The sequence below is a fragment of the Sarcophilus harrisii genome, chromosome 6 (genome assembly GCF_902635505.1).
Source record: "Sarcophilus harrisii chromosome 6, mSarHar1.11, whole genome shotgun sequence".
Classification (NCBI taxonomy): Eukaryota; Metazoa; Chordata; class Mammalia; order Dasyuromorphia; family Dasyuridae; genus Sarcophilus; species Sarcophilus harrisii.
In genome coordinates, this window is record NC_045431.1 from 51,188,907 (window position 1) to 51,203,189 (window position 14,283).

The following is a 14,283-nucleotide window of genomic DNA, read 5'->3' on the forward strand; positions in this document are numbered from 1 at the left end:
TCACTTATCCCCTGGAACTTTTAGTTTTCTTCTCTGTAAACATTTATATTTAATAATATTTCCATGTATTTTCTCCCCTACTATATAGTAGGGACTACATAAATATGAGTTATTATCACTTATCTTATTATTTTCTTAATTTTTTCTGATGGGATCCAGATAAAAACTAATAAGGACAAGTTATTTTTCTGCTCTTATTTTTATATAGACTTTTGGCCAAGTTAATGTTTTATAACTCAACAAAATTTATTATTGTTATCAACAAACTAAAATATTAGAATTTAATTTTAATTAAAATTTAATCACTAAGATAATTTAGTTGATGATTGCCATTGTCAGTCTTGAGTCAGCAAGTAGGTATTGATTATTACCTTCATATACAGCTAATGCTAGGAGTTATGAGAATAAAGCTGATAAAACCTGATTCCTGCTCTCTAAGATGTTTTGGAGAGAGAAAACTGATAAACATGAATAGTTAAATATCAATAGAACACAATGTGCAATTTAATATTATTATATAGAAAAAAGTAGAAGAAATATATTTAAGAAAACATTAGAAAAATAAAATGGTCCTTTTTGAGAAGAAAAGGAAGAATATTGCTGGTTAGATATGTTGCACGAGCAAAATCCTAGTCCTTGTACACAACAGTATTTTTTTCAGCAATTATCTTTAAAGATTAAAAAATAACTATTTGGATTTTCCAAATCATTGCTTTAATCTGTTCCATCTATTTTAAATTGTGCTTTTCCAATAGTACAAATAAACTTTGATAGTTGCATTGCAGTAATGAGATTTCATAATACAAATAATTTTGCATAAATTAAAATGAACATTTCCTTAATGTAAAAGAACCACTGCTAATCACCATGTAATAAATATGCATTCCAATTTCTCATCCTGATTTCCCATGGCGAAACAATGTATTCCCTGGAGTCATGTAGAGGTGAAAATGAAATAATATATGAAAATGTGATTTGTACTTTAACAAGTTTATGAATTCATAGCTTGTTATTAATAGTGCATTAGTTATAATCCAGTCATATTATTCAAAGTGTCAATGAGCAATATCTGCTACTTTTTAAAAGGAGAATGTACATGTTGTCACTCTTTGTAGACATTACATCTTCAGGTTTATGGAAACAGAACAGAATTAGAATTGAATTAAAGATGAAATAAACGGGTGGGAAGACTTTTTCAGGGATTATAGGACGATAACACTGGGACAACAGAAAAGGGAAAAGAAATAAAAGACAAAGGGAGATAATGTGAAGGTCATTTGACCAGACATAATAAGAAATTGGATAGGAGTGGTGAAGGAAAAATCAGATAGCTCAACAGTGGCTGAAAGATGATATCAAAGGCAGAAACAGGAAAGTCAGAATGAGGTACAGGTTGTGTTTGAGAGGGCAGTGAGTCATCCAGGTGGAAAGAGAGAGAGGGAGAGAGACAGAGATGGAGATGTGGGTGAAGAGATGCTTGAGTCACCTAAACAGAAGTGATAGTTTGAAAAGTCCAATCTGGGAGGCAGCGGATGGAGCCCCAGCACAAGAGTCAGGAAGACCTGAGTTTAAATCCAGCCTCAGACAGTTAACACTTACTAGCTGTGTGATCCTGGGCAAATCACTTAACCCAATTGCCTCACCACAGAGAGAGAGAGAGAAAGATAAAAAAAAAAAAAAACAGAGAGAGAGATAGAAATAGAGACAGAGAGAGAGAGAGAGAGAGAGAGAGAGAGAGAGAGAGAGAGAGAGAGAGAGAGAGAGAGAGAATTCAATCCATGTAAGTGAATGAGATTACCAACAGATGGGAAAAGGAACAACCCAAGAATAGAAATTTAGGGATTATCTATACTAAAGATCAGGAAGATAAATCTCTAGTTCCTTTCACTACGGCTATCTTATAGACTCCTTTAGAACAGGATCTGTCATAGTGGTGTTTTTCTATCAGCTTTGAGCATATATATATACAGGGGTATGGACAGGAACTGGATCTCTGATTTAACTGGCAGAGAAAAAGAAAAAAGAAGAGACATTTTAAGGGCTTTTTGTGATCCACTTTCCAGGCATCATTTTATTTGATTTCCACAACAACCTTATGAGGTAGGTGCTATTGTTGTCTGCATTTTCCAGCCCGTGAGAGGCTGAAGGACTTATCCAAGATCACCAGCTAGTGTCAGAGGCAGGATTCAGGTCTTCCTGCACCTCCTGCTGCCTGACTGGTCTCCTCCCTCTCCCATTGCCCGTCCAATACCTTCTCTTAGAGTCTTAGAGAGTTACCTAATAATAATAATTATACTGATAACAATAACTAACATTATACAGCACTTACTATGCGTCAGGCAAACATCTCATTTATCCTCACAACAAACCTGCTAGAAAAATCATATTATAATTCCTATTTTACAGATGAGATAAAGAAAAACAGAGACAGAGATAGAAATAGAGACACACACGGATAGAGACAGCCAGAAAGAGAGAGATTTTAAGTTAGACCTGTCTGACTCCATGCCCCGGCAGCCTATCCATGAGCCTCTTAATTGCCTATTTATAGTGAAGAAACTCCCTCCACCATCGCTCATGTAATACCTTCTCAGCAATTTATGGTTTTGCCCACAACCCAGTGAGGTTGAGTGACTTCCCCAGAGTCACACAGCTGGTATGTGTCACAGATAGAGCTTCCAACCAGGGTTTCCTATCTCTGGGGCCTGTCTTCTGTTCACTGAGAGAAGTTATATTTCAACATTGAGTCTCTAGTTGCTATTAAATAAATACTTGTTATATTGATTTGAATTGAATAAATTGAAGGAGACCATCCCAATAAAGGAGAGAGGAGGAGTTTCAGAAACTGTGTAGTTGCCAAATTCTTATCATATAACACTTTCATAATCACATTTTCATGTGCTAGTGAAGGGAATACCTACGTGTTATAGCTAACTCTTTTACTTCAATGTGGGAAACAGTAATATTCCAAACAAGCCTGATAGTTCTCGTCACTCTTTGGTAAATTTCCACACATTATTCAAGATCTATTTTATCCAAGATGGGATATATTTTGTTTGGCTTTTCAGAAGTCCTTAAAGAAAAAAAGCAAATGTCTTCCTGATTTGGGTAGAATCTTGTAATGGTTTTAGTGGCTATCTGCTATAAATGGTACTATTAAGGGTTATTCAATCATTTTACTCATGTTCAACTCTTTGTAACCCCATTTAGGGTTTTTTTCTTGCCAAAGATACTGGAGTGGTTTGCCATTTTCTTCTCCAGTTTATGCTACAGGTGAGGAAACTGAGATAAACATGGTTAAAAGATTTGCCCAGGCTACTGGGCTACTAAATGTCTGCAGTCACATTTCCTGACTCTAGGTAGGGCTCTCTATCCTTTGAGCCATTTACCTGTATTAGTTATCAGTCTAGATGAGAAACTTCAGGAAATAAACTAGATCCAGTGTGCCATCAGAGTGTAAAGTAAGAGACAGGAAAGGGTGGATTATTTGGATGTTCCAATATGACTAATCTAGAAATGAGAATGAATTAAAGGAAAACTGTAGTTCTATAATAAGAACAAACAGTAAGTCATTTATAAATGTTTGTTGAAAGGGTCTTACATGATTCACTTTGTTTTTATTCTTTCTTTTCCTTTCCTCTCTTTTCTTTTCTTTTTTTTTTTTTTTTTTTTTTTTTTTTTTTGAGAGTAGATCTCAATCTTTTTTCCAGGCTAGAAGTGCAGGGGCTACTCATTGGTTAGAATTACTCTTACAGATCTATAATCTTTTGCATGCTCCATTTTCTGTCTTGAACCCTTAGGCAACTTGATATTTTCCCATCTACCCTGGCTCCCATTCTCAGGGACTCATCATTAATTAATGCTGCACTTAGTACAGAGACCTGGTCGGTTTAGCCCATCGAAGTCCAGAATTCATGAAATCAAAATTTTAAAATAAAGTTTAATCTTTCCAGTTTTTCATTATCTGTAATATCTTTCTAATTCTTAAACTTGCCATTTCCTTTGTTTTACTATCCCTTCTTGAAGACGATAATCCAGAAAACAAATATGAAATCCTTAATTACTTCCCCCAACCTAAGAAAGGCATGAACAAGAAAGGTTAAAAAAATCCAGGGAGGTGCCAACTTGGTTTAGATAAGTGCTTTGTGGTATCTCAGAGCTGACTGCCTCTTCCTCGGTCCAGAATGTAGTGGGCAGTAGGGAGGAGGGAGTCAAGCAGTGAGGTAAGCTGGAGACAATGAATACATTTTCAGCTCCTCCCTAGTTAGGTCTCCGCAAGACAACATTTTAATCTTGTTTGACATGATTTCCCCAAGCATCAGTCACACCCATATTTAGATGTCAGTACAAAAACATGTTCCAAAGACAAAAAATGAAGGACTTCAAGTTGTCTCTCATCTAGGATGGTGTTTCTCCCCTACATTATTAGATATAACTAAGAGTTGATTTTCTATTCATTCACTTATTCTTTGGTCATGGAGCATCTATTTCCCCAATTCCATAATTAATACATTTTGTTATGAATTAAAAATCAGCAGATACAAACATTTCCATATGCAAAAGTAAGAAAGAGAGAATTGGGCAGTGGATAGAGCACTGGATCGGGAGTCTTTCCTATATCATTTTAAATTTACCACAAGATAGTATTACACAATACTGATTTGGTGATATTTCATTAATTTTTGTATCTGTTATTAATATCTTTAGTGTGATATAATCATAGGATTAGATGTGAATAGAATTTTAGACCTTTTCTAACTTAATCCTTGTTGGGAATTTATAATAACTGGGGAAATAAAGGCTCAAGCAGTTTAAGTGATTTATCCAAGATTATACAATTGGCAAGTAGCATAGCCAGGAATCAAACTCCAGCCTGTGACTCCAAATGTAGTGCTCTTTCTATTCCATCAGTCTTTTTATTACTATTGCTTCTTTTGATAGTCTTTTGTATATGGCAGTTTATCTCCTCCTCCCCAAGGTCCTACTCCAGTATCTCAACATTTTACAGAGACTCTCCTGGTTTCTTGATGTTTATTCCAGTAGCTAAAAATTCTGAAAGTTTCCAAGACATTGAATATGGTTATGGCAACAAATTGAGCTGTCTTTCTAAGGTCCAGCTTAGCTAAGTAGAGAGAAACTCATCGTGTAAGGGGGATACTTGATGATGAAGTATTTGGCCATGGCAACAAATAAAATAAAGAATTATATTAAATGCCCTCACCATAAGTGGCACCTATCTGCTTGTACAGAACAGAATAAAAGGGGACAGAAACTCCAAAGAATCATAAATATTTTATAGCATTAATAAACTTTGACATAGTTATTTATACCTTAACTGGATTCTTATGCATTGATCAATGAGTAAACATACTACTAAAAGAAATATTTATATGTCCAGTTTAGATCATATTCTACTGGTCTAGAATCATGGCTGTTTTTGTTTTCAAACCTAAATTACAAATTATTTTCAAAAGTTAACAAATAGAAGTTTTAAATCATTCAAATATTATTCTTAAACATAAAAAAGTGTCAAAGTATTGATTCATAATTAATTTTGGTCAGAAAACAGGGAATAGATTAATACTTACCTGCAATAACAACACGAGCAACAATCCCAATGGCAATCACTATGATGATCACAATAACCACTGTGAAAATAGCTAGCCTGAGAGGGTTCCAAAATTGGTTTTGTCTTCTTGGATAGTTAATTTGTGGATACTTGTCTTGTTGGCATGCAACTGGTCTGTGGTGACAGAAAAAAATATATAAAATTTAGTTTTTTGAGAGATGCCTAAGTAGGGCAAAGTCTACCTCTTGGTAAACTCAAGTCATGTTTCCACATACTTCATAGTCATAGGCAGGAATAACTCTGGGAACTAATACCCGGTGAGCATCCATTCTAAAACATAAGGAGGCGTCCGGATGGCTTGGTGGAAAGAGTATTGGACCTGGTGTCAGAAAGACCCAGATTCAAATTCAGCCTCGGATCCTAGGCCTGTGGCCCCGGACAAGCCATTTAGTCTCTATTTGCCTTATTCCATCCACTATAGAATATAGGAAATGGTAAATGATTCCAATATCTTTGCCCAATGAGATGAGATGAGAGATTGTAATCCTATCTATATTTTTAAAAACCATCTTTATCAGGTAAAACTCCATATATGTTCAACATCATTTGAATTCCTAGACCTTGAATAAGATACTACATTTTCATTCATAGACATTTATTGTCTTATTTATTGATTTATTGAGATGAATATCCCCCTCCAATGGACTACTGATAACTAGATTTATCTTGTGTTCCTTTCATGGAGTCAATTTAACAAAGAACTCATATTTGAGCTCATGACAAATATGTTTCATATTTTCAGAGCTATTTTCTAGTTTTACACATATAAAAAATAAAAAATATTGAACTATGCGTTATTCTACCTTAGGAAAAGTTTCTGTACTGGGGTGAATCATAAATGCTTTCTCATTTGGGATAGTGGACATGGGATGGAGAAGATAGGAAGAATAAATTTTTATTGTTAAGTTATCAACATATGCAAGTGAGAATAGTTTTCCACTAAAATTCTGGCATATTGTCATTTTTGGCAGATTCAACCCACCAAATATCATTAGGAAAAATGTTAAAGGAAATTCAAAAATATTAAGATTATATGTGTTAGGAGGGAGTTTAGATTTCCAATTTCTTTGTTACTGAGAAAGGAACTCCTAATGTAGTTACTCCCTCTCCTGGTTCAGATGGGTACCTCATCTGTAACTTACAGCATCACTAGAGTTGCATAGGGACCTGGGAAGTTAAGTGACTTTAGTGATTAGACTGGTATTACTCATCAGAAGCAGGATTTGAACCCATATTTTCCTGACCCCAAAGCCAATTTTCCATCCACTTACCATGCTGCCTCTCAAAATATGGCGTTAGAACAAACATTTCCATTATATTAAACAATTCTACCAATAAAGTTAATAAAACACTCTTTTTAATTGTCCATTTCTCTTATTGCCTTATTTTTGAAGATGAGAGAAATGTTTCTTTTTATTTGTTTTTCAGATAAAGTTTGATATTCAGAATTAAGAATTTTCTATTCTCATAAAGGCCTGATTTGGTCATATGAAAAGGAGACAGCCTGGTTTTCCATTGAGCAAATGATCTCACCAATATAGAAACATATCTTCCAAATTTCCATGAGATTTCTCCACTTCTACATCTAACTCATTTTGTTGCTTCTTATTTTCCTCATTTTGGGTAGTGGTTCTTTATTTAATATATTTTAAGGAAAATATTACCTGAAGGCTTTGTTAGATATCAAGTTTCTTGAGGACATAGAATGGTCCATTAAAGGTGTCATTTCATATCATTTTAATTTACTTGTCTACTTACATTTCTAGTCTTTACCAGAAGAATGTAAGCTAATTGAAGGCAAGGATTATTTTCCCCTTGTTTACACAGAGTCTAGCAATAGTAGGTAGACACTTAAGAAATGTTTGTAAAAATAAATTGAGTTGATGTGCTTCCAGATGCTATTGATCCCTGGGCAGTTTTCTTCAGTGCTAATTTGTTGTTTGATTTTATCATTAGGTATGAATCAAAAGGAAAACATCTTTGAGACACCATCCTCCTCGCTGTCTCTGTATTATCTCAGCTTGAGTTTGAACTCTGAGGCAAGAAATAAATAAATAAATAAGAAACAAAGAAGTGTATTATATTCTAAGTTGAATGTACTGTTGTTTTTGCTTTATTTTTCAGTCCTGTCCCTTCTGGGGATTTTCTTGACAGACACTGAAGTAGTTAGTCATTTCCTTCTCCAGCTCATCTTACAAATGAGGAAACTGAGGCTAAGAGACTTAAATGGGCCACAACTAGTAACTATCTGAGGCCAGATTTGAACTCAGAAGACTTCCGACTTCAGCCCCAGTGGTCTATCTCCTGGGTCATCTAGCTGCTCTTGAATATACTGGTTTCTGACAAACTAAGGAAACATACTTTCCAAACTGTGAATCATCACCTTGAGACATGGAATAATTCTGGATAGGTTTATCCAGGATGTGCTTTATCTAACACCTTCCCCCTTTTTTTCTTCTGCTTTTTGATCTTCTCCTTTTATTACTAACCCTCGGGAAGAAAGTAGATGTGAAGAGAATCCTAGTGTCCCATATCAATATATTATGCTCATTATACTGCCTATAAACTTAACCTTTCCCTTTCTTCTCTCTCTCTCTCTCTCTCTCTCTCTCTCTCTCTTCCTCCCTCCCTTCCTCTCCCTCTCTTTCTCTCTCTATCTTTCTGTCTCTCTCTATCTCTGTAGCTCTCTCCTCTCTCTCTCTCCCTCCCTCTTCCTCTCTTTCTTTCTCTCTGTCTCTTTATCTTTCCCCTCTCACTATCTCTGTCTCTGTCTCTTTTTGTATCTCTCTCCTACTCTCTCCCTCCCTCTCCCTCCCTTTCTCTCTCTGTCTCTTTCTATGTCTCTCTCCTTTTCTCTCTCTCCCTCCCTCCCTCTTCCTCTCTTTCTCTCTCTGTCTCTGTCTCTCTTTCTCTCTGTCTCTCTCACTCACTCAACATATGTGTGTGTACACAGAGATACACACAAACACACACTCCCTGATTCAGAATTATCCCCTTTGTCTAGCAGCTACATAAAACACAATTGTGTTTTAGTTTTTGTTGTTGAGCATTCATTCCGTCATGTCCAGCTCTTCATGAGCTGAACTGAACTCTACTGTCCATGGGGATTTTTTTGGGCAAAGATATTGGAATCATTTACCATTTCCTATATTCTATAGTGGATGGAATAAGGCAAATAGAGATTAAATGGCTTGTCCGGGGTCACAGGCCTAGGATCCGAGGCTGAATTTGAATCTGGGTCTTTCTGACACCAGGTCCAATACTCTTTCCACCAAGCCATCCGGACGCCTCCTTATGTTTTAGAATGGATGCTCACCGGGTATTAGTTCCCAGAGTTATTCCTGCCTATGACTATGAAGTATGTGGAAACATGACATGAGTTTACCAAGAGGTAGACTTTGCCCTACTTAGGGAAAACATTAAAGGTCATTTAAAAAAAAAAAAGTATTTTTCAAAATGTCAGCACATTTTGAGCTAGATGTGTTAGTGATTCAAATGCAAAGTTACTTCTGGTAAACAGAGTAAACAATACAGGGCAAGCCAGGGACTTCTGAGAAATTCAGTTTAGAGACTCAATTAGACTGAATTAGATAGGCAGAGGAAGGATGCTAAACCAGTTCTCACTTGGCCCAATATTAGTTTACTCTGTTCATCTGAAGGTAGAATAAATTATCCCAGGAGGGTTGAATGGCCTTGAAAGTTTCTTCCACCTAGATGGAGGCCAATTGATCCATTTGCAGGTACATGCCATATATGGACCTATAATTGATCCAGATTTACTTTTGGATGTAAAGTTTTATTTTTTTCTACAGAATTGTGGCTACTACATTAGAATCTATATTCTGCGAATTATTTGTGACTTGGAGAACTTAAACACGTGGCTTGAATAATTTTTAAAAATTGCTTAAGTATAGCAATAATACAATGATTTATCACTTTCTGTTGTATACAGTAATCTCCTCCAACAACCCTGTAAGATAGGTAAAGCTTATACTACCAATACTCAGCCTTATAAGGAAATAAGTTGATAAATTGAAGTATTTTAGATGAGTGTCAATCCAGGCCTCTGATCTACAATGTACCAGTGTTCTTGCCACTACAGACTAAAGAACTCACTTTGGCTTCAGCTGAGTCAGACTGACTGAGGAAAAGTGTGGAACGTATTCCATTTGATCCAAGATACATTTATCTTGCTTAACTAAATTAACTAAATTTAGTTATCAATGATCTTAAAGGTAAAGAACGCTATTGAATGTTTTTTTTTCTATTTGAATCAACATAACATAGGATCAAATTTAGAATTAAAGATAGATCTTAGAAATATTTTAGCTCATTCTACTCATTTTAGGGGCAAAAAGTAAGACCCAGAAAGTTAAGTGATTTGTGCAAGATTGCATTTATAAGGAGACCCAGGAATAGGACCCAATAGTTTTTCTGCCTCTGAATACACTGCTCTTTTCACAGCAATTCTAAATGTCAGTTCAACTCATTTCAGTTAATATTACTTCAATTCATTTAAAATTTATTATATGTACAACAATATGTCTTTTTAAAGATCTCTTCCCTCAAGGAATTTACAATTTAATAAGAATGTATGCCAAAATTTGTTCCAAGATAGAAATAGTATACAATAGTGGTCTGATCAAAGCTTTATGAGAAATTTGAATAGGATGAGATCAGCAGAAGGTGTCTCAGAGAATTTCATGTAGGACAGGGGTCGGGTAAGTCCAGCCTGTGGATCACAGAATCATTTGCTAAAGCAATTCCACAGGCAATAAAGAGCTGAAAGTTAAGTACGATAACCTCCCATTGCTTGAGTTCTATAAGTTGATAATTTTGTATGATCTGCAAATGATGTTGTAAATATCTAAATGGCCCTTGACAGAAAAATGGTTACATATATATCTATATAACATGTATATATATATATATATATATATATATATTGAACAGAATATCTATATATATATAAATATACACAGACATACACACACATATATGTAATATATATGTGTATATATATGTGTGTGTGTGTGTCTGTGTGTCTGTGTGTCTGTGTATACATATATTGGACAATAAATAGCACACAGTCCAGTCTAGATGGAACACATCATGTGTAAAGCAGAATAGTTTGACATGCTGTCAAAAACGCAAATGTTCACATAAGCTCATCTATTCAGATCTTCTCTCTGACAATATGGATTGTAATATATCCATATCCGTCTATTCTATGTGACTTGTGTTTGTAACTTCCCAATATGCTGGAGTCCTTCTTGCTTTCCCCTGACATTAAAATGACAGCAAGGGAGCATTCTGGTGTCTACATCAAATTACCTTGCCCTTGCCTCATGATCATCCTATCCTTCCTTTTAATCCTACAATTATTTTTTACCACTGTTGTTTGGAGCATCATTAGTTATATGCTACCGTCTAATCACACTCATATGCCTTTGCATTATCCTTTATGCATTATTCATTTTTAAAATGTTTTAGGGACTATAAGTTGTTCAAATATTCTGGAAAATAATTTTGAATATTGCTTAGAAAATGATTATAATATCCATACCCTTAGACACAGAGATTGGCACTGTTATTCATATTATTCAAGTAAAACAAATACAGTAATTTGTTTTCTACATACTTTAAAATGTTTCTACAAACATTTTTTGATGGCAGCAAAAAACTAGAAACAACATAGATGCCCACAAATTGTAATACATGAATTTAGTAGAAAACTACTATTCCATAAGAAACAATGATTCTAAATTTCATTGATGCATAGGAGGAAATTGAATCCACTGATTTATAATAAAGTAATAGGGCGCAGAAAACAATATGCAGAATCACCATAACAATATGAATAAAATGTACAACCAAAAGAAACCAAGTGCTCTATAATTATTGTCCTATCTTATCCCAAAGAAGAGATGAAAAATATACCTATCTTATTTTTTTTGCAAGGTGGGGTAATGAATGTGGAATATTACACATACTATCACACTGTTGATATGTTAACTAATTTTGCTAAACCTCTTGCTTATTTGTTTATTTTTTTTTTAGTTATATAGATAACTCAGTAGATACAGAATTATGTGAGGTTATATTAGGAAATTCATGTAATATAAAGGTATTTTTTTAATTTAAAGAAATGAAGACCCACTGGTGTCATTACAATATCTTGAGGAAAAAACCACCATAGAAGAAATTAGATTTTCAGGAAGAAACAGATTTCAACAAATGGCATTAGGAGAAGAGCTATTCCAAGTTGTTGAGCAAGTCATGGAGATAGAAAAGTATTGAGTCAGAATGGGAGACAGAATAATACAGTTGTTCATGAGTGGATATTGTATGAGATAAGATCTGACAGCTAAATTGGCATTCAACTCTAAAGGGAACTGAATGCCAGGATACACAATTTATACTTTATTCAGTAGGTGGCAAAATGTCTCTGAAGATCTTTATTAAATGAGTGATTAAGACCAGAGATGTGCATTTGAAAGAATACTTTTGAAGTTATGTGAGTGATTAAATGGAAAAGAGGAAAAGAGAAGAAAGGGAGAGGAGAGGAAATAAAGGAGAGGAGAACAGCAGAGAGGAAGAAAAAAGGAGGGGGGGGGAAACAGAGAGAGAGAAAGACAGAGACAGAGACAGACAGAGAGAGAGACAGAGACAGAGATACAGAGAGACAGAGACAGAGAGACAGAGACAGAGAGAGAGACAGACAAAGAAAGAGAGAGACAGAGAGAGACACACAGAGAAAGAGAAAAGGGGAGAGGGAGAGAGAGAGAGAGAGAGAGAGAGAGAGAGAGAGAGAGAAAGGAAAAAGGACAGAGAGAGAGAAAGAAAGGAGAAAGAAAGAAAGAGAAAGAGAGAAAGAAAGAAAGAAAGAGAAAGAGAGAGAAAGAAAGAAAGAAAGAAAGAAAGAAGAGAGAGAGAGAGAGAGACTGACTGTGTGAGAGTGAGTTGGAGTTCAGACAGGACAGAACAGTTAGGAAACTATTGCCATAAAGAAAGGAGATGGTCTGAACTGGGGTGGTTAGAGTAGGAACAGAAGGGAAAAGGTCAGATACAAAATAGAAAGGAATTGAATAATTGGATGAAGAGGATCCAAGTCAGTGAAGAATTAAAACAGACTTTGAGGTTATAGCTTTGGCTGACTGAGAATATGGTGCTGGCCACATTGAAAGGTGGTTATAGAGAGGAGCAGGTTTTATGGGAAAGATGATAAATGCATTCTTGCATATTTACAAATAATGTAACTAGTCACTTCAAATACAGTATCAGTTTCTGAATAAGAATGGCAGCATCTGTGTACATGCTGTACGCTTAGGCAACTCAGTAAATATTGAAAGAATATGATCGCATGAGATGCCACCCTTCCTGTGAAGTTTCTGACATTTTAAGGAATAAGATCTCTGGTATACTCTGGCTGCCATTGAAATCATTGCTACTAGAAAAACAACTACAAATTGAGGATTTTTTTCCTGAATCTTTAATTTATCAGTGACAAAGAAAAGTATATCTTAATTTTCATTATATTTTGCAAATATTATTCCTGCTATATTCTTCTTTGATATTTATTGCTAATTACTAGGAACACTTTTATCTAATTGAAACTAAACAGCTGTTATTTTCCAACCCAGTCATACACCATACTATAGAGAGCCCAATAAATGCCATTGTCTGTCAGGTTAGGAAGCATGTCCTAAAATTGTGACCTAAAATCTCTTTTTATATTCTTAAACCTCCTCAACTATGAAAGAGACAAAAGCATGTCAACAATACCCTCCAAATAACCCATCTGGGTGGATGAGCAATTAAGAGTGTGAGCTATGTCTTCTTTAAGAGGCAGGTGCTTTCATGAGAGGGCCTGCAATCATGCTTAAATAGATAGGTGTGAAAGCCCACCCCCTCCCACTAATTATTTTTAATAAGCCCTGTGGTTTGTGATTTCAAAGGTGGCTCACACAGACATTAATCCTATCTCATTCAAAATTTTTAAGCTAAATAGAAATAATTGTCAAATGATAGAATTAAGTATGCTTTTTATAGTCTGCTTAACTTTCCCCAAAATAATAATTGCTAGTCTTTCTGTAGCACTTTAAATTGTGAAAAGGTCTTTGCATGTCATCTCATTTTATTTTCAAAACAATCTTTTGAGGCAAGTTCTATATAACCTCCATTTTACAGATGAAGAAACTGGGGCAAACAGATGTTAAGTGATTTGCCCTTAGTGCCAGAAGGAAGATTTGAACTCTGGTCTTCCTCAAGTCCAAAACTGTAACTACTTTGCTGCTTAGCAGACCCTCCAACAAATATACCAACACCAGAGTAGTTGGGTTTCTAACCAATTTCTTCCAGAGAGAAGATTACAAGTGGAAAAGGAAGAACTTTTGTTTTAGAAGTCAAGAAACTGAGAAACCTTAGAAGTCACCTACTCTAGCCCCTTTATTTCATAAATAAGGAATAAAACCAGACAGGTATAATGATTTCTCTAAAGGATGTGGATTTTGTTAATGGCAGACCAACCAGCAGAACCTATATCTTCTGATTTCTTGCTCTTTGTACTGCAGCATATTGGCTATTGTCACCTCATTACTCATAAGTGCAATATACTCTCCTAAGTTTTGTTATAAATACAAAGAGCAGTCCCT

At 35.1% G+C, this 14,283-nt stretch overlaps 1 protein-coding gene across 1 annotated transcript in view; it reads right to left on the bottom strand.

The window, feature by feature from the left end:
- LOC100917361 (transmembrane protease serine 11F) overlaps positions 1–14,283 on the bottom strand; it is a 67,780-nt gene that overhangs the window by 19,873 nt on the left and 33,624 nt on the right. The window contains exon 2 of the mRNA XM_031941598.1: positions 5,589–5,743. Coding sequence (XP_031797458.1) covers positions 5,589–5,743 — 155 coding nt within the window. The remainder of the gene's footprint in view (positions 1–5,588; positions 5,744–14,283) is intronic.